This window comes from Rhipicephalus sanguineus, chromosome 7, assembly GCF_013339695.2.
Source record: "Rhipicephalus sanguineus isolate Rsan-2018 chromosome 7, BIME_Rsan_1.4, whole genome shotgun sequence".
Classification (NCBI taxonomy): Eukaryota; Metazoa; Arthropoda; class Arachnida; order Ixodida; family Ixodidae; genus Rhipicephalus; species Rhipicephalus sanguineus.
In genome coordinates, this window is record NC_051182.1 from 129340527 (window position 1) to 129358817 (window position 18291).

At 45.7% G+C, this 18291-nt stretch overlaps 2 protein-coding genes across 3 annotated transcripts in view; one reads left to right on the forward strand and one right to left on the reverse strand.

Annotated features, from left to right (window-relative positions):
- Nucleotides 1-18291, forward strand: part of LOC119399917 (cytosolic endo-beta-N-acetylglucosaminidase) — a 192877-nt gene that overhangs the window by 171104 nt on the left and 3482 nt on the right. The window contains exons 1-7 of one of the 2 annotated variants that reach the window (XM_037666807.2): nt 3551-4158; nt 5336-5484; nt 7344-7492; nt 9877-10194; nt 12859-12962; nt 14369-14477; nt 14613-14800. In XM_037666807.2, coding sequence (XP_037522735.1) covers nt 3989-4158; nt 5336-5484; nt 7344-7492; nt 9877-10194; nt 12859-12962; nt 14369-14477; nt 14613-14800 — 1187 coding nt within the window. In that variant the 5' untranslated portion in view covers nt 3551-3988. Of the gene's footprint in view, nt 1-3550; nt 4159-5335; nt 5485-7343; nt 7493-9876; nt 10195-12858; nt 12963-14368; nt 14478-14612; nt 14801-18291 lie in introns of those variants that run through there. The other variant, XM_049417895.1, reaches the window with a different exon arrangement.
- The window catches only part of LOC119399920 (60S ribosomal protein L18), a 230300-nt gene that overhangs the window by 81583 nt on the left and 130426 nt on the right, over nt 1-18291 (reverse strand). The gene's annotated exons all lie outside the window — the stretch shown is intronic.

The window sequence follows — 18291 nt, forward strand, 5'->3', positions numbered from 1 at the left end:
AAATTAAGCTAAATGTATCACATGATGAGCGCCACGAGTGGGACATTTTCGAAGTGATCCCGATGACGTAGGGAAGTCGGCCTGCAATAAATCACTAGTAATCAAACTAGCAGCAGTAAAAAAAGAACATTCCGAGCATCAAAAGACGTAATAAAATGCTGTTTGTTTCCGCTTGATTCATGGAAAACAAAACCTCCGTGGCGTTGCCATGGGGAACGGCGCGCGTGGTTCAAAGGTTCCGTTTTCGCCGAGCTGTGCCTCGCCCTGCCTCGCCCGTCTCAGTGGTAGTTTCGGGATCGCGTACTGCCGTGCGTGTTTTGCGCGCTCGTGAAAGTCGCTCTGACAGAAAGTTCGACAAAATGCCGCATGCGTGTGATATTGCCGGATGCCCGAATGGTGCACAACGCCAGTGCTGCAGCAAGGAAACCGGTGTGTCTTTTCACTGGGTGCCGCGGAATGAACCCTTACGCTCGAAGTGGCTTAGTGTCATGCCATTGCGCCAGTGTGCTAAACAGTCAAAACTTCTGCGTGTGTGCTCGCTGCACTTTCGTACTGAGGATTACGAGACCAACCGCAACTTGGTGACGGCTTTGAATGTGCCCATCCGAGCAAGTCTTTGCCGCAGCGCCGTTGTTGCTACCAGTTGCTACTGTGGGTCCCGCTACTTCCGCTCGGCTGCTACTAGTGTCGGCGGCCGCGCAGTAAAAGCGGGCAACGTTGGGCACGGCAGCAGTGACGTATGAGAGTCGTATTTTCAGGCGGGAGATTTGAAGCGCGCTAACGCGATGCGGACCACTAAAAACGTGATTTTATTTCAAAATAAGCACTTCCTTGGCACAAAAGCAGCGCTACGAGGTTTCTGGACCGCTGTTTCAACAATCAACGTCGACTTAATATTTGCCTTTAGTGTCCCTTTAAGCACAAGTGCCACCTACAAATGATCAAGACCTATGCTACAGGAAGATGCACAAATTGTCGCTTGGTTGATGGCTTTCTGGTGCAAGAAAGACATAAACAGCGGGACAAATGATCAAACATTTTGGTGCACTTCTTAATTACTTTTGTCTGTGCATTGTCCTCTGTATGAAAAAAGCCTGTGCGATTGTTTTGTGGTTAGCAAAGCATTACCTTTACATTCAGCGGTACGATTAAGATTTTTTCACTGTCGTCACTAATTAGATGATTCAAAAAGATGTTGTGATCATCAAATAGAGACACCACGAAGGAAAGGGGTATTTAATTGTTTTCCTATCGATTTTTAATTTCAAACTGACAGCAAATGCGAAAGAACAAGCAAAGTGGGAGACCTGGGTTTGATGGGGGCAGCCACTGACAGTTACAGACCACGTGTGTGGAAAGCTCAATGCAACTGCGTTTAAGCTTTATGTCCCAGTCGAGGTACTGCACCTGCAAACGCAAGATAATCCAAAAGCAAGATTTGCCAGTGTCGTAGCTTCCTGCACGAAAAGGGCAAAAACCTACTAGTTAGAAACACCTGGATCACAAAGCTCTACTGCCAATGGTTAACAAACTGCTGCACTTGCCAGAAAATGAGCTCAAAAGCATCATGTTGTTTCACAAAGCCTTGTAGAGATGATCCAAATGTCACTTAACCAACGTGGAACTCTTCCACACACACAAACAAACAAAATGGTAAGGCGAGGCTGGCGTACCGAAATGTATAACAGCAGTTTGGTGCATGCATATGCGTTTCCGCCTATTGTCGCAATCAACTTGAGAAGGCTGCGGCATTGCCACCTCAAAGGCAGATGAATATGAGCCTGAACCAATGGGTGCCAACTGATGTCACGAGTCACATGGCCAGTGACTCCGTCGCTCAACAAACAAGCGTGACAACTTTAGTAGCAGAGGCAATCGGCGGTTTCGCTTCGGTCATTTGTGAGGGGCCTCTCCGGCCTACTTAAGTTGTATCTGATGATAGGCATATGTCCACAACTTGTGAGAAGAATGCTTATGGAGATATGAAGTTTGTTTGATACTTGAAATAGGTCTTCGTATGGGTAACTTTAGTGTTAATTAAACTTTGCTAAATTGCCAAGCAGTGACTGTGGCATGGATGACACAATGAGGATGTTCCAATCCAATTCTTAATGCAATGTTCATAATAATAATAATAATAATAATAATAATAATAATAATAATAATAACAACAGACATCATGGACTCTGGTTCTTAATGTACTGGTACTCAAACATGACAACTTTGACGACACCGAGGCAGCATAATTACGTAGCGGTTAACCTGCTTCAACATGATAATGATGCCGCTAAAACTTTCTGATGTCTGCGTATGAAAAATGAAAGAACTAGCACGCAATTTACTGATAGCGTTAACGGGACATCAAAAACTTCGTGCCCCACCATACGGGTGCTCCAGCATGGCAGTTTCAGCGACGTCAGTGCAAGCCATGTATAGGAATAAATGGGAAGAACTGTTCACTTATGCAATATGCGCTAATCACGCAACTAAGTTCTCGGAGGAAGGAAAAATGTAGGCAGACATTTACACAGTGGCTGTTTACTTCGATCGCCAGCACACCTGTAGCTGCCCAGACATTTCGACATTTTGTGTTGGTCCAGAGTTGACCGTCCGTGCAACGAGATGCAACACAGCGCACAGTTGCATGGAATGGTCACAAGACCGTTTCCGTACCCGAGTAAAGAATTTTTGAACACTACCAGCACATCACGTGATTCACAGCTCGTTCAGTATGGCTCAGATGCCAGGTATCAGGAACAAAACACTTCAAACACAACATTCTGCTCATAATTAAACTCGGAAATATACTTTTCAATGCCTACTTTCAGTCAAAGATCTTGCACGCACAAGGCTGAACTTTGCTTCTTAAGTGCGATCGACTGGACTCCACAGCCACCTTCGAATAGTTAGCGGACGTTGCTGTGATGTTCTGCATACTTAAACCAAGTGTTAAAATACCCACTTCCCCCTCACTCAAATACAGGGGAGCTACGTTTTCTGTCCACAACGCTGCCGCAGCTCTGTCCTGATAAGTAACCTCAATATTAAAGAGGGTATCGCATGCGGAATTTGCCGTATGCGATACCCTCTTTATGGCTGAGAATCGCGGTAGAGTTGTGAAAAACGCAGATAGAAGTTCAGTACACACGGCTACCGACGTGGAACACAGTTCAAACTTTTTCGACCATGTTACACAAAACTCGGCTTGCCACCGTCGTAGCTTTGTTGCACCATGCACGCGACTGGAGTACTTACCTAAAGCTGCACACATCGTTTCTGGCAAAACTTCTCAGGTGTTTTCCGTGTAATAAATTCATCGCTGACTACGATTTGACATAGCATCTGCAACTGGCGGGGTTCACATGTGGCGGGTTTTCCTCCCCCACGTTCCCCCTTTCGGCATCGGCTTGGATCGCTTCGATCGGATACGACCTTTAAACGAGCCACTCAACGCGTGTATCCAGTTTCGAAATGTCTTTGAAAAGTGCGGGCACGGAATGCAGAGAACGGCCGCTGCCCGTCATCCACGTGTAAGCTGCTGATGTGTACTGATGATGTGCGCGCACTTGGTCAGCGTTGTCTGTGATCGGCTACGCTATGACCCCGCGTTGAGCGCAGCGTCACTGGCATGCTGTTGACTCTGTCGTAGTTTCCGATTATCTTCGCGTGTGGTCAGAGGTGACGTGACTGATCCGTCCGCGATCATGTCCGTCGTGAGAATACAGCTTTAGGATGCAGCTGATGGGATTGTTTGCCAAGGTCTCGTCGCGGGCATGAGCTACACATTTGTTGAACAATAATAATAGAGAGGACACTTCGTGAGCGTCAACTGAAAAGAAGAAGAAGGCTGCCGGCAGTGTACCTTGGGCGACGTGTCAACTGTTCGATTAGTGAGAAGTTTTTGAGGTTCTTTTGAACGCGAGTCCGATAGGATATCGTGGTCTGTTCTCCGATTGATCGCCGCCGAAAGCGTGGTCTCGCAGTCGCGATGGCTGGCGGAGAGATGGGTCCGCTGAAGACGCTGGACGAACTCCTTAATTTCAAGGAGCCCCTAATACTGTGCTCCGTGGAGCCTCTCAGGGATGTGAAACGGGGTCTGCCGAACGACCCGAAAATTCTCTTCTGCCACGACATGATGGGCGGCTACCATGAAGACAGGCGAGTAACATACAGGAGCGAGCTGCGATACTAGTTCGACTGATGTGCTTATAATCGTACGTGAATAATGCTTCAATGTACACGTTTGCACATGCACTATCCGAATCATATGCGAATATTCGCACAAACGTGATTTCCCAACAAAACGCAAATAGTTGAGAAAAACGACCTTGGAATATTGAACTGGATGTGAACAACTAGGCTAATTCTATACAAAGTACATCAAGCATAAAAATCACGGGACATTGATGTGATGGCAGGAAAAAAAAAAACATTTGCCTATATTCGATGTATCATATGTGTGCATGTATAATGTGCCTGGCACTGGGCTGCCTTGTCAGCTGAGAAGTCCCTAAGGCAAACGGCTTTCATTTATGTAGAATGTGCATCGTGACCATCACTCAGATAATGTTAAACAACCGAGCAATGCATTATTGCCAGTTAGGTGCACGTCAAAGGCTGCGATTGTTTTATGAGATTAACGGGATACTATTATGCACAGCGCCAAACATTATTAACTGCAAGAAATGCAAACACAGTGAGTCTGATGAAATGATAAACTGCGTATACATAATCGAAAAAACAAATATGCACGTGGGGTGTCCTTATTGAATGATTAAATTGATTAAATTGAATGATTGAAAGTTAGTGCACAAAATTTATCTTGACCTTTCCGCTGAGATATCTATGTAAACATTCCCACTTTACGTAGATCTTTTAATGTAAAGGAATATTTAGCAATCTCAAAGAGTGAATTCTTGGATCAAAAATTGCAGATGGGATAGCAAGGGATATTGGAATCATATATCCAACAGTTTATGATTCTCACACACCCATTTGTGCATGCGTGCTTGTATGCATGTGTCTCCGTATCGAGTTTTTGCATTTCTCTTTAGCCAACATTGCCAATGAGCTTAGCTGTCACACGAATAATGATTACAGGGATCGTGATGAAAAATTCGTTCGTAAATGGGGGGGTTTGCTGAAGTCCATGTTTTGGCACGCAAACTTGTCTTCAGTTGCAGCCTCGAAGAAGACAAGTTCGCTTGTTGAAACGTCGGCTCCAGCACATGCCCTTTACGAATTTTCCATCACAAGCTTCCATCTTCCCCCCAACTCCTCCTGCCTTTTGTTACAGAGATTACGATGTAATGTAATCAGGTCACTCTGCCCACAGGTTTGTCCATGGCTGCAACAGCCACGACTGCTACCGCTTCCATCACTGGCAGATGATCGACAGCTTCGTCTACTTCTCCCATTACATGGTCACGATCCCACCTCCCGGATGGATCTCCGCTGGACACAAGCATGGCGTCAAAGTGTTGGGTGAGCTAGAGGGACTTTTTTCTCCTAGTAAAAAGATGAGCCATGGCTTTCTTGGTTATCGAATGTTTGTCGATAACACCCAGCATGTATTTATTTCTTTAGGTATTTCAATTCCAAAAGGCGTTACAGAAGGGAGTGGTAGTCAAAAGAAACAATGTATATTAGTGATCAGCTGGTTCATACAGTAATCTTCAGCCGCGGATTGAAGTGCAGAAACACTTGGTGTGGTGACGACAGAGGCGGGCAAGTGGCTCCATTCTTTGGCCGTCTTTGGCACGTAAGAATCGGGAAAAGTTGGTACGACAAAAGGGGACTTCAATTTTATGACGGTGAGTAGTACCACCAGTCAGATAAAATAAGTTCTTTCTTCAGGTGTGGATTATAAAAATTTTTAAAAATAATAATAAATGAGACACTTTCCTGTGGAGAGAAAGATTAGAAAGTTGCAGAGTATGTTTTATGGATGACGTGCTGGAAAAGCGGGAATAATTAGATAACATGAAATGCGCACTACGGTTTTGCAATGGTTCTAACTGGTTTACAAGGAATTCTTTAGTTGGATCCCACAAGGCACGTGCATATTCAAGCTTAGACCGTACAGGAGTTTTATATAGTGTTAATTTAACAACGATGATGCCTTTGAAAAGTTACGCCGTAAGTAATGTAATGTGTGATCAGCATTATTAATGATGTAGTTAATATATGGCTCTGCCAAGAAACGTTAGTAGTTAGGTGAGCACCGAGATACTTCTATGAAATTTGTTTAGTACAGAGCTGTCAGTGCGATAAAGAGGAGGGCGACAGGTGACCTAATATCGGGAGATTCTGATGACCTTACACTTTTTAACATTCAGATTCATTTGCCATGCGTTTCACTGCTTGGTTATAGCATTAAGGTCAGTTTGAACTGCCATCTGATGATATTACACGATCAATTACGCAGTCATCGGCGTATAGCCTGAGGGATGATTGAACTACATTGGCCAGGTCGTTAATATCAATTAAAAATAAAATGGGGCCGAGGACGGAACTTTGTGGCATCCCGGAAGTAACTGGGCAGGGAGATGAATCAGAATTATTAGTTGTCACGAATTGCTTTTTGTTAGAAAGCTTTCAATCCAGGCCAGAATGTTAGGATCGATATATGGTAGCGTAGAAGCCAATGTATTGCAGTGCAAAGCACAAGGATCTGGGTTCAATTGCTGGCTATGGCGGCCACATTTCGGTGGGGGGCAACAACACCTGTGTACTTAGACTTAAGTGCACATTAAAAACCCACAGGGGTCGAAATCCATCTGGAGTAAGCAGCTATGGCAAGTCTCACAATCACATTGTGGTTTTGTCATGTAAAAGCCAAGCATAATAGCTAATGATTCATTAATCTTTCAGTAGAACTGTGATGATGTAAGCAGTTAAGAACTCGCTGCTACACGACAAAGCTTGAATAGCCCTTTTTTTGTGTGACATAGAGAAGCATAAAGCAGCAAAGAGGAATTTTTCCTGCTAACTTTGTGCATAGTTGTGGCTTGTGTAGTGTAATGCTAAGATGAAACTAAAACGCCTAGTCAATGCAAGCATTTGGTAACAGAACTTGTACATCTTAACAGTGCAAAGCAACAATCGGAGAAGCAAGAGACACGTAGTGCCTGTCTTGTTTACGTGGCACATGCTTCTGCAATTGTTGCTTTGCGCTTGTTAAGATGTACAAGTACACTAACTAGGCCCATTTCAAGCTCTGCATTCTTTCATCACACGCTGTAAGAATACGTCGGTTTGACGTGCGGTGTACTCACTACAATATAAGACCACCTTTTCAGTATATTCCCACTGCCTCTGACATTTCTTTTTTTTTTTCCCAGGTACCTTTATTGTGGAGGCCGAGCCTGGCACTAAGGTACTCAACGAAATCAGGGAGGGCAAGTTGACGTCCAAAGTTGCCTCTCAGCTTGCCCTCGTCGCTGCTACTCACAACTTCGACGGGTGGCTCATCAACATCGAGAGCAAGATGGTTAGAGCTGCGTGCACGTTTGCAGTGTTGCACGTGTTTGCGGTTAGCTGTCGACTCTGTAGCATTGCAAGGCCTCAGTTGAAACGGAATGCCTCATGTAATCAGTGAAGGGATATTTGTGAGAATGTGTGCAAGTTCATCGTGGCTTTGGACATGAAAAAAGGGGACCATTTGCATTGCTGAAAGCGGAGGTGGTGTGCCACGTGGTATTGAGAACAACTGAGGGAAGCGTGGAAGCTTTTTTTTTGGTGTTGCATAAATATCAACTTAAACCTCATTACAACGAAGTCCCGTCTAACATGAAAATGTCTTTGCGATATCCGAAAATCCGTTATAACCCGATATTCGCTACGCTGAATAAATGGCAACACAATTCTTCATTTACTTTGTTATGACTGGTAATTCTTTATATCAAGGTGCAACTGCATTTGTGATCATGAAAAAACTGCATTTGTGGACATGAAAAAAGGGGACCATTTGCATTGCTGAAAGCGGAGGTGGTGTGCCACGTGGTATTGAGAACAACTGAGGGAAGCGTGGAAGCTTTTTTTTTGGTGTTGCATAAATATCAACTTAAACCTCATTACAACGAAGTCTTGTCTAACATGAAAATGTCTTTGCGATATCCGAAAATCCGTTATAACCAGATATTCGCTACGCTGAATAAATGGCAACACAATTCTTCATTTACTTTGTTATGACTGGTAATTCGTTATATTAAGGTGCAACTGCATTTGTGATCGCATATCAAGTTACTTTTGTCTCATGCCTCTTGAGGTTTGGGGACCGACTTCCTACTTTTGTGGCTACATGAAATGTCCCCGTCTTTAACGTGGCATGTAATGAACAAGAAGGGGTAATCGATTGAGGTGTCAATTTTTTTTTGTGAGTCTTAATGACACGAAGCCATCAGGTAATGACACCAAGCAATATAACTTCCTCCTATGCTTTTCCTGGATTCGTTATCCGATTGCCTCTTAAGGTGGCATGAAGATATGCTATGTCTATGACCACAATGTTGCTTGTGTTGGAGGCTTAGCTTTGCTGCTTAAAGACTGAACGGTTCCCCCCACTTGCCTTTCGTAGTATTTTCTTGTTACAAACACATTTAGATAAGACTACCGTGCCCATAGGAGTGTGTAGGGTTCCCGATTAAAGCTGCCACACGATGAACCAAATCGCGATTCGAGCCTGCGGATTGCGTATTACGTCACCATATGTCAGTCGTTCCCGCTTCGGTCCACGGGGAGCGATTCGTGAAACGACGGAGGCCCAAATTGCAGTTGGGATCCTCGGGGAGCAATGCCGAAATCCCCACTTGTAGCGTGAATTCTCCCGTGTTGTGTGAATGCTGGCTGTGGAGAGATCTGAATCGCGTCACATGTCACTTCACTGATTCGTCCACGATCACGCCCCTCGTGTGAATGCAGTTTAAGAGGGCCAAAGTGTCATTGCAGTGACCCCCGCCCCCCCTGTTGGTAGAGTCCAAAAAACAACATGCTTCAGAACGGATGCTAAAATGAAAATGAAGCGATGGTGTGCGTCTCACAATGGCCTACTCTTGGTCCCTGGCTTTCTGGGAGCAAAGGTTGAAAGTGGACAGTTATTGGACTGCAAAATTGGGAGCCTTTGGCTGCCATTATGTTTAGAAAAAATGATGTATGGCAGCTCTGTTACTGTGAAACCTGAGGAAGTGCGTAGCACAGTTACCCAGCGATTCCCGTTCATAGAGTTCCCACTGCTCCGTTTACCAAAGTGTTGATGACGCCAATGTTTGAGGTAAGCATGTACGGTTTCCCCGGCATGAGTGGAATCTTGTTAGGTAGATTTGCTAACTCGGTGGACGACATGTGCGCTACTTTTTGCTGCACTTTACCGTCCTCCTGCTTGTTGTGGCTGTTGGGGTATGCGCCATCTGCAGCGAGTTCCGTGAGGTTGTTTCCCCCATCAGATGTAGCGACACAGTGCCAGTGAAGCTCAGGGGGAGGGGCATTCGCTTGCTCGGTGAGGCGGTGGCACCCTCTCTTGCGCGGCACCAGAGCCAGCCGAAGGTTTCCGAAACGTTTTTAGCTATATTTAGTTCATTATTGCGGCTACTTCTTAGTTATTTCAGTGAATTATATTATTTTAGACCTTGTTCATTCATTTCAACCCGGTTCTGAGCATTACTAGCCTTGTTATGTTCTGTATTGAGCGCTTTAGTGCGAATGTCATCACGCCACATGAGATGCATGGATGGATGACAAGCCGGGCCCCTATAGTGCTCTGCTTTTAAAACCTGCATGGCCATAACTCTGCTCTTTAAACAATGATGGGACAGGTTCGTCTGAGTAAAAGTATGGGGCATACTTTCCTCATGTGCACACCTATAACTGTGTCTCCAGGACAACAGCTGCGGTCCGTTTCTCAAAGAGTTCCTCGAGGCCGTCACCTCGGAGACGCACCGCGCCGTGCCCGGTTCACTCGTCATCTGGTACGACAGCATCCTGCTGGACGGGAAGCTGGACTGGCAGAACGAGCTCAACAACAAGAACTCGTTTTTCTTTGACCTCTGCGACGGCATCTTCCTCAACTACGGCTGGACCGAGGAGATGCTCCAGAGGTCGGCGAGCCTTGCAGGAAGCCGCAAGAGTGACGTCTACGTCGGCATTGACGTGTTTGCACGAAACACGAAGTACACTGGCGGCTACGAAACGTACAAGGTGAGAACCTAAGGCTAGACTGCGGTATTTACTCGTGTGCGACATCTGGTTGTAACGAATTCTCTATAATGAAAATTGTGTGCCGTGTTTGGCTGTAGCAAGCCTCGAAGAAAGTCATAAGACTCATGTTTAAAAATTAGTTTTAAGTGCACTGAACACACTGCCAGTGGAAGTGGACAGGACAGTGATGTCTTGTCCGCGTCTTTGGTGCACCTAAAGCTAATCATTAAACATCAACGCCTACCAACTAGTCCAACTCGCCATATTGTTGCAAGTCATAAGAGCAGCGCTTGCATGACGAAAAATTATAGGAGTAACATTAAGAGATCAGAGAATGGCAGAATGGGTCAGGGAACAAACAGTGGTAGTGGATATTCTAGTGGACATCAAGCGAAAGAATTGGACCTGGGCTGGCCACGTAATGCGTAGGACAGACAACCAGTGGACAGTAAGAGCAATAACATGGTTACCAAGGAATGGGAAATGCAGTCGAGGAAGGCCGAGAGTTAGATGGTGTGATGAAATCAAGAAGTTCACAGGGATAAAATGGGAACAGCTCGCACAGGATAGAGTAAACTGGAGATCATTGATCAGGCTGAGAATGATGATGACGATGAGATCATGCTGTAACAAAGTTTCTTTAATGAAAGTTGTGTGCTGTGTTTGGCTGTAGCAAGCCTCGCAGAAAGTCATCAGAGCAACGTATGTATTGGCTTCAACGTATTTGCGTAGACGACAAAGTGCACTGGCAGCTGTGAAACATGCAAGGCTAGACTACAGTGTTTACTCGTGTATGAGACCCTGCTGTGATGAACTTTCCACGTCGTGAATTCTGTGCTGTGTTCGGCTGTGGGCACACACTACATGGCTCGTGGAAGGTGCTTATTCTAGTTCCTTGATGTGTGCCGAAATGTACTGTGGTACTTTTACTATTTGAACGCTTGTGAATTATGTAGTAGTATGTGGAACGATTCTTTTAAAATTTTTTTGTGAATGAATTGGTTACAAAAGAGGAAAAATATGGTCCTGAAAGCTTTCTGCAAATTTAGGCCCATGACCTGCTCTGCTGTGTTAACTTTGAGATGTGACAGCATCTTCTTCTTGTTCTTTTTCCCCAGATTTAGTGTACTACTAGTTACTAATATTATTTATTTATTTGTAATTTTATACTGTCTACAATTTGCTCGCAGTATCATTCGCTGTTACACTTGAGCAATTAGGCCGATAGTAATATCTTTACACTCAAACCTCATTATAACAAAGTCACATCTGCCACGAAAATAACTTCGTTATATCCGAAAATTCGTTATACAGTAGAACCCCGCTGTTAGTTCCTCACTGCTGCGTTTTCCCAGCTGTTACGTCGTTTTCCGCCGGTCCCGGCATAGCTCCCATAGGATACAATGTATTGGGAACCCCGCTGTTACGTCGTAACTGTCGGACCGTTCCCGTATGATACGTCGCGAAGTGCGCTCGGAGCCGACCGAGTGACTACCAGAGAGAGCCACCATGGTGCATTTTCACGCAGCCTGGCCTCGTTTGACCGTAATATTAGCCGCATGAGAGGCGCAAGCAACAGAATCTTTCAATTGATGCAAACAAAAGCATGGCCTTCGAGATTCAAATTGCAAAGATGGCGTCTATGACGTAACTGCTCGCGAAAGCAAGGCCTTCGAGATTGGCATTTACTATTGACAAAAGCATAGCCTCTGAGATTTGCATTGCACAAACATGGCGTGTATGACGTAATTGCTTGCGAAAGCAAGGCCTTCGAGATTGGCATTCACTTCTGCCATCGCGTTGGCGTAGACTCATCATCATCGTTATTTGTCGGAGAACGGGAGGAGTTCGAGCCAGGCTGGTTGGAGCTCGCATGGTCGTGCGTGCGGTTCGCGGTCGGACTCGCCGCGCCGGTCGTGATTGTGTGTGCTTAGTTCTTTCATGCCTACAGCTGTTGGTGTTAAAAAAATCACATACGTTGATTACATTTCTGTGGATAAGGCCGTCCTAAGCTCCGCGTTTCTATCCATCGACTAGATCGCGGCTGAGCGCGCCAATTTTCGTGCTGCTCGTAAGAATTGAAATAAAATTCTGTACCACTAAATATTTTGCCGTTTTTTCTGTTTTTCGGCTCTTACGTTTCCCGTCTCTTACGTTTATTTCCTACGGTCCCTTCAAAAACGTATCAGCGGGGTTCTACTGTATACGTTTACTTGTAACACTAGCTATGACAAGACTATTCTTCATTTACTTCGTTATAACCGATAATTCGTTATATCCGTGTTCGTTATAACGAGGTCTGAGTGTACCAGGCAACACATAGATTTTTATTATCTTCCGTAAATTGCTAAACATGTACACAAGGTAACAGCAGATGCTAAGATATTGACAGAACATTGAACAAGGGCACAGTTGAGCATGCAGTGAGCACATATATGAAACACAAGAAGAGCATAAGCGTCTCATTGCTCCTAAACAATTTTAGATGCTGACAAGACACCTTCCTGTAACGCCTTCTTCAATTCTTTCTCTCCTATCGTGTTTTCATGAGATTGCTTTGTTCAGAGGTGGGATTTCTTATCGATACCCTGAGACGAATGCACTCTGTGGAGGACGGTGAATTTTTGCAGGTTTGCGTAACACAGAATTCAATTCATTTTCCAGGCAGTCAAGCAGGCTCGCAGACATGGGCTGTCGTCGGCCATATTTGCCGCTGGCTGGGTCTACGAGACACAGGGAAGGGAAAAGTTTGCGGAAAACCAGTACCTGTGAGTTTCAAAGGCAGTTTAGTGAGTTCGTCCAACGGAAAATGTTTTCTTCTGAGCGAGGCAAACCTGGCATGCAAAGAAATGGCATGAACGGGAAGCGGCGTATCGCCGTGGAAACTTGGCCACATCCAATTGGCACACGATGTTATAAGCGTTTTGTAGGGCTGAAATCATTAAGCAACGGGCCGTGTTCATTGTGGCAGCTTTGTCCAGGTGGGGTTGCATGCACCGCGATGTGCACTGTGAATCGCACAATGTAACTTCAAGTGGTTATTTAGAGGTAGTGAAGAATCAGAAGTAAAACTGAAACCAGGATTGGAAACATGAAAGTCACACGAGATGTGTGACATACTCCCTCGCGCATTTGCTGCTAAATCGCCACTGAATATTTTACCTACCAATAACTCCGTACACAAACAAGTTGTTACTGCAGAGGTGTACATTCAAACATTCTGTTAGAGGAGTACTGACATAAAAATCTCACCTCTTGTTTTTCTATTGCAATGAGTTGCTAACGACCCACTTATCACGGCTGGAAACCTCGTCTGCTCTAGTGCGCAATGGTTATTATTTGGAAACGATTTTATAGTGCCCAGCCGCAGTTTTGGTTTCAAAGAGCACCGAGTGAGGCAGGACCCAGAATGGTTTTCATGTACATGTAGCTGGCTACGGGAACACACATAACTGCGTACACACGGGCAACACGTTCACGGTCCCCTCTGGAGTGTTGTAAATATGTGTGACCCCCAGAAATGCACGGATGAGGCAAGGACATCAGCCTTTGTGCTCTCGTGCAAGCCCGTAAAGTAGGTGTACCTTTTTTTTCAGTGAAAAGGTCTGCTAGGAGAGAACTCTCACAAGGATCATAGCAGCCAACACAATCTCGTGATGCAGTTAGCTGTTGATGTCATGAGGTGGGGTGTTTCGCGTGCAATTGCGTGACACGCACTTTAAGATTGATTTTAGGCTATATTGGCTATTGATATTTAGTAAATGATGCGTGTGTGTGCCTGCACAAATTTATCCCACAAGTTATCTCTCCTTCAAAATTTTGTGTCAGTGCTCCTTTGAGGCGCAGATGCAGCTCAACCGCTTTATAAGAGACATGCACCTGGGAGTAGTTCTTGTCACTTATATGAAGTGTCTCTTATAAGCAGAGTACCACATCCTCATTTTCTGATCAATCCCTATTTCAATGTTGGGCACAGTGGTGTCTCTTACAAATGGTTGTCTCTTACAAAGGTGTTCAACTGTACTTGGATGTGTCCGTATTGTCCGTCATTCTGCAGCATTGCTTAGTTTACAAAGAAGTTGTTTGTTTATTATCGACTGCACATCAGTTGGTCTTGGTGATGATGTGGTGGTGTTGGAGCGCACGTCAATCGGTGATGTTGGTGCTTGTGCAGGTTTTGGAACTTCCCCAGGCATTGCCGTTCGGAGTGGCGCCTGAGCACACTGCCCCTGTGCACCAGTTTCTGCCAGGGATTCGGCAAGAACCTGTACAAGGCAGGGAAGGTCGGCTGATTTCCGTCACTGCTTGCCTGATTTGACTGACTTGCAGGAGCGATTAAATCGGGAAACAGCCAAATATTTTTAACGACGTCAAATGCAAGAAGTCGTTCACAAAATTGTCGTGTGGTTTGGATGCAGCTGGTGCAGAGAGGGCCGTGGTTTAATCTCTCCGAGCAGCAGCTGCAGCCTTGGGACCAGGGCTGTTCGCTGTGCGGCGGCTGCGGAGCGGCCGTTGTGTGTACGGACCACGCATACAACGGCGGCAGCTGTCTTCTCCTGCGCTTCGTTCCCAGTGCCATTAAGCCAGACGCCAGTCCTTACTTCAGGTAAAATCCTATGGCATCGCATAGCAGTGCTGTCGTGTGTCTTGATGGCAGCACTGTTGTGTTTACAGTGCTTACGGATCGAAATGTGTCACTTTAGTGCTAAGTAATGAACGTATCTTTGTTTCCGCCGTCTTCAGTTCGTGTCCTTTTGATGTAATATTGGTCGTTGTCATGGTCTCTAGATGGTTAAACACAACACAGGAACACCGAGGATAACGAAAAATTGCTTTATGCGAAAACCCACTAAACTATTTACATAAGAAGTAGTGAAGAAAGCCCAACTATATAAACAAACATCCCTTGTGCACACTATCCCAAAAACTAATAAAAATATTTACAGTTTCGTCACGGGTTACTGGCGTTGACGTGGCAGCTCCGGTGCTGAGGCGACGACTTGTCGTGTCTGCGAAGTGCGTTGCTTCACCGGAGCACGACCGTCTGTTGCACCGTCGGGTAGCTGCAGTTGCCGGTCCACGCCACGTCAGGTACTTGCTTTGGCTGTACCGCTCGTAGTCCGGTGCGCGACCCACGGAGCATAGCCGCAGAACGTCTGTGCGTCCTCAGGAGAAGGGTCTCGCTGATGCGCGCTGGTCGCCCTCTTGGTCACGCCTCCCAGGTCACAGTACGTTGCTGCGAAAGCTGGGGCACATTCCCAGGAGCTGTGCTGGCGGACCTCAGGCGAACGCCTTGCCACGACCACCGCTCGTCCGTGCCTCTGCCCGTTCCAAGCGCTCTCTGCCTTCCTCCTTCTCCTCGCCGGCCACGTCGCCTCTCGTGCCTCTTCTTCTCCCTCTTCTTTGCGTTCTTTTTTCAATTCTCCTTCAATGTATGGTCTTCTTCTTTCTCTTCACTCTATATTTCTTCGTTTGACATCTGTCTTTTCTCTCATTTCTTCTTCCTCTACTTCTCCCTCTTCTGCCAGAAGTCACCAAATTCATGACAATGATACGCCCTCCTTTTGAAGAGTTTTTCGGCATGAAAAACTGCTCCTGACGTCCCAGGACCTTCCATCGTCAATGTGTGTCATATAAACGTTCTCTCGATGCCCTTCACCGGCACACTCACATCACATCACTATCACCAATCACTTCACCACACATCACGGCTATTTCACTAAACGTCACATCACATGTGTCGCGGACAGTTCATAGGTGACATAAAAGCACCATGTCACTGTGTCTACTGTAACAATTCCACCAAATGTTCACCATAAGAGTAAAGTGAAGTCTTAAACACACTCGCTTACAGTGGAGAAATCACTATGCCGACTACTCAACATATTCGACAGTTGGCTGTCTCGAAAACTCTCGTGTTGCTAAACTGCATGAAGAAAGTCCTAAAACATACAAGCAGGGTACCCTTAATTGTCACACTGTGACCATTATCACAATATTTCTTTTTCGCTTTCCCATCTACTTGCAACATCCCTCTACAAACTTTTTAACATCTCTCCGCAAACCCGGCCAGAACACTACTTTAGTTAACGCAATTACAGTTCGCCTCACTCCTTTATGCCCCTTGGCATGGCACTGCTCCAATACAGATAGTCTATACCTTGCCGGCACCATCAATTGCATACACTCTCTACCTTTGTGCACGAACTTCCTGTACACCACGCCATTATTCAGTACGTACGTCACATCTCTTCTCGTTCCTCCACTCATTGGCTTCTCTCCGATCCTACGTACTGCAATTTTCAGTGTCTCGTCATTTCTTTGCTGCTTACCTAGCCCAGCTGTGGGTATGCCCAACTCATCCAGTGTTGCAGACGGGTTCACCTCCTGTCCTACCTCTTTTTTAACGAAAGTCTCCTTTGGCACCGTTGCGTCTCTTTTTGCATCTTTCGCCTTTCCTACGCGACCACGTATCCATGTACTAGGCATTTTCCATTGTGCCACTGGGTCGTCAACGGCTCTTACGCCTTTCACATTGCCTAACACCACGTCATACAAGGGCTCTTCTAGACACAGTGCAGTTATACGCCCTGTGGAATATGGGGTGTCTAACAATATTCTGGCCTCCGGGAAATATCTCGTTGACCCATCTGCCAGCACTACTCGTGACGTTTTTCCTGTGAGCTCACTGTCGTTGACCAAACTTCGTCTAACTAGCACCGTACTAGCACCAGAGTCTCGAAGTACCCACACATGTTTGTTGTTCACTGTCCCTTTGACAACTGGCATATTAATATGTTTCAGGCCAGCTGCGGTCACAGCTGCACTCACTATATTCGTTATCTCAGTTTCCTTTCTGTCACCTTTCTGTCCTTCTCTATTAGCTATCACCGCTGATACTTGATCTCGCGGTTTCCTTCGGCATTCCTCAGTCTTATGGCCTCTCATATTGCACACCTGGCAATAACTTCTTTCCCGTTGAACACCGCATTCCACTAGACAGTTACGGGCTTGATGACCAAGGCGATTACAGAGGAAGCACCGTTGCTGCATCTGCTGCTTTCTATGCTCATTATTTCGGGGCTCAAAATTCGTCTCCTCTTCTTCTCCTGTGATCCTCTCTTTATTCATATGTCCTAAATTTCCAATCGCCTGAGCTTCCATATATTGGTCGGAATAATCAGCTACCTCATCGAGTGATCCTAGCTTCCTTTCCTTTAGAAACACACATAGCTTCGGGTGACAACAATCAAGAAATTGCTCCCTAACCATGCTGTCACGCACACCCTCATACGTTTTGGGAGTATCAGCCATCTCCATCCACCTGTCAAAGTAGTTAGACAAGCGGCCCACAAACTGCTTTCCCGTTTCACCGTCTTCGGGCTTACATTTACGAAATCTTTCACGGAAGCCTTCAGCAGTCAGCCTGAACCGCCGAAGCAGTGCTTTCTTGACTTTGTCATAGTCCATTGACTCGGAGGCGGGCATTCTCCCAAATACACTCAAGGCTTCGCCTACTAAACAGAGACTAAGTGCTGTCGCCCACTCGCTTCTATCCCAACCTTGTCCCACAGCAATTCTTTCGAACCGGTGTAAATAGGCATCTAAATCATCTCTCTTCTCATCAAATGGAGCCATTAACTTCCGCGGACAAATGCTCTTAGCTCTCGGCAACTCCCTTTCGCTAGAAACCGATGATCTACTGTCCTCATCTCTGGGAATAGATGCGTCTGCCAAACGCAACTTTAAGAGAAGAATCTCTTTCTCAGCTTCACGTGCCTCGCGAGCTTCCTTTTCCGCGCGTTCAAACAAGCTTAGCGACTCCTCTCGGCTGAGTCCCAGCGCAGTAGCGATTCCCAGCAATTTTTCGTAATCCATGCTCCCGTGCTATGAGAGACCAGTTGGGTAGGATAATCAATCCTGGCAGGCTCGCCAATATTTTGTCATGGTCTCTAGATGGTTAAACACAACACAGGAACACCGAGGATAACGAAAAATTGCTTTATGCGAAAACCCACTAAACTATTTACATAAGAAGTAGTGAAGAAAGCCCAACTATATAAACAAACATCCCTTGTGCACACTATCCCAAAAACT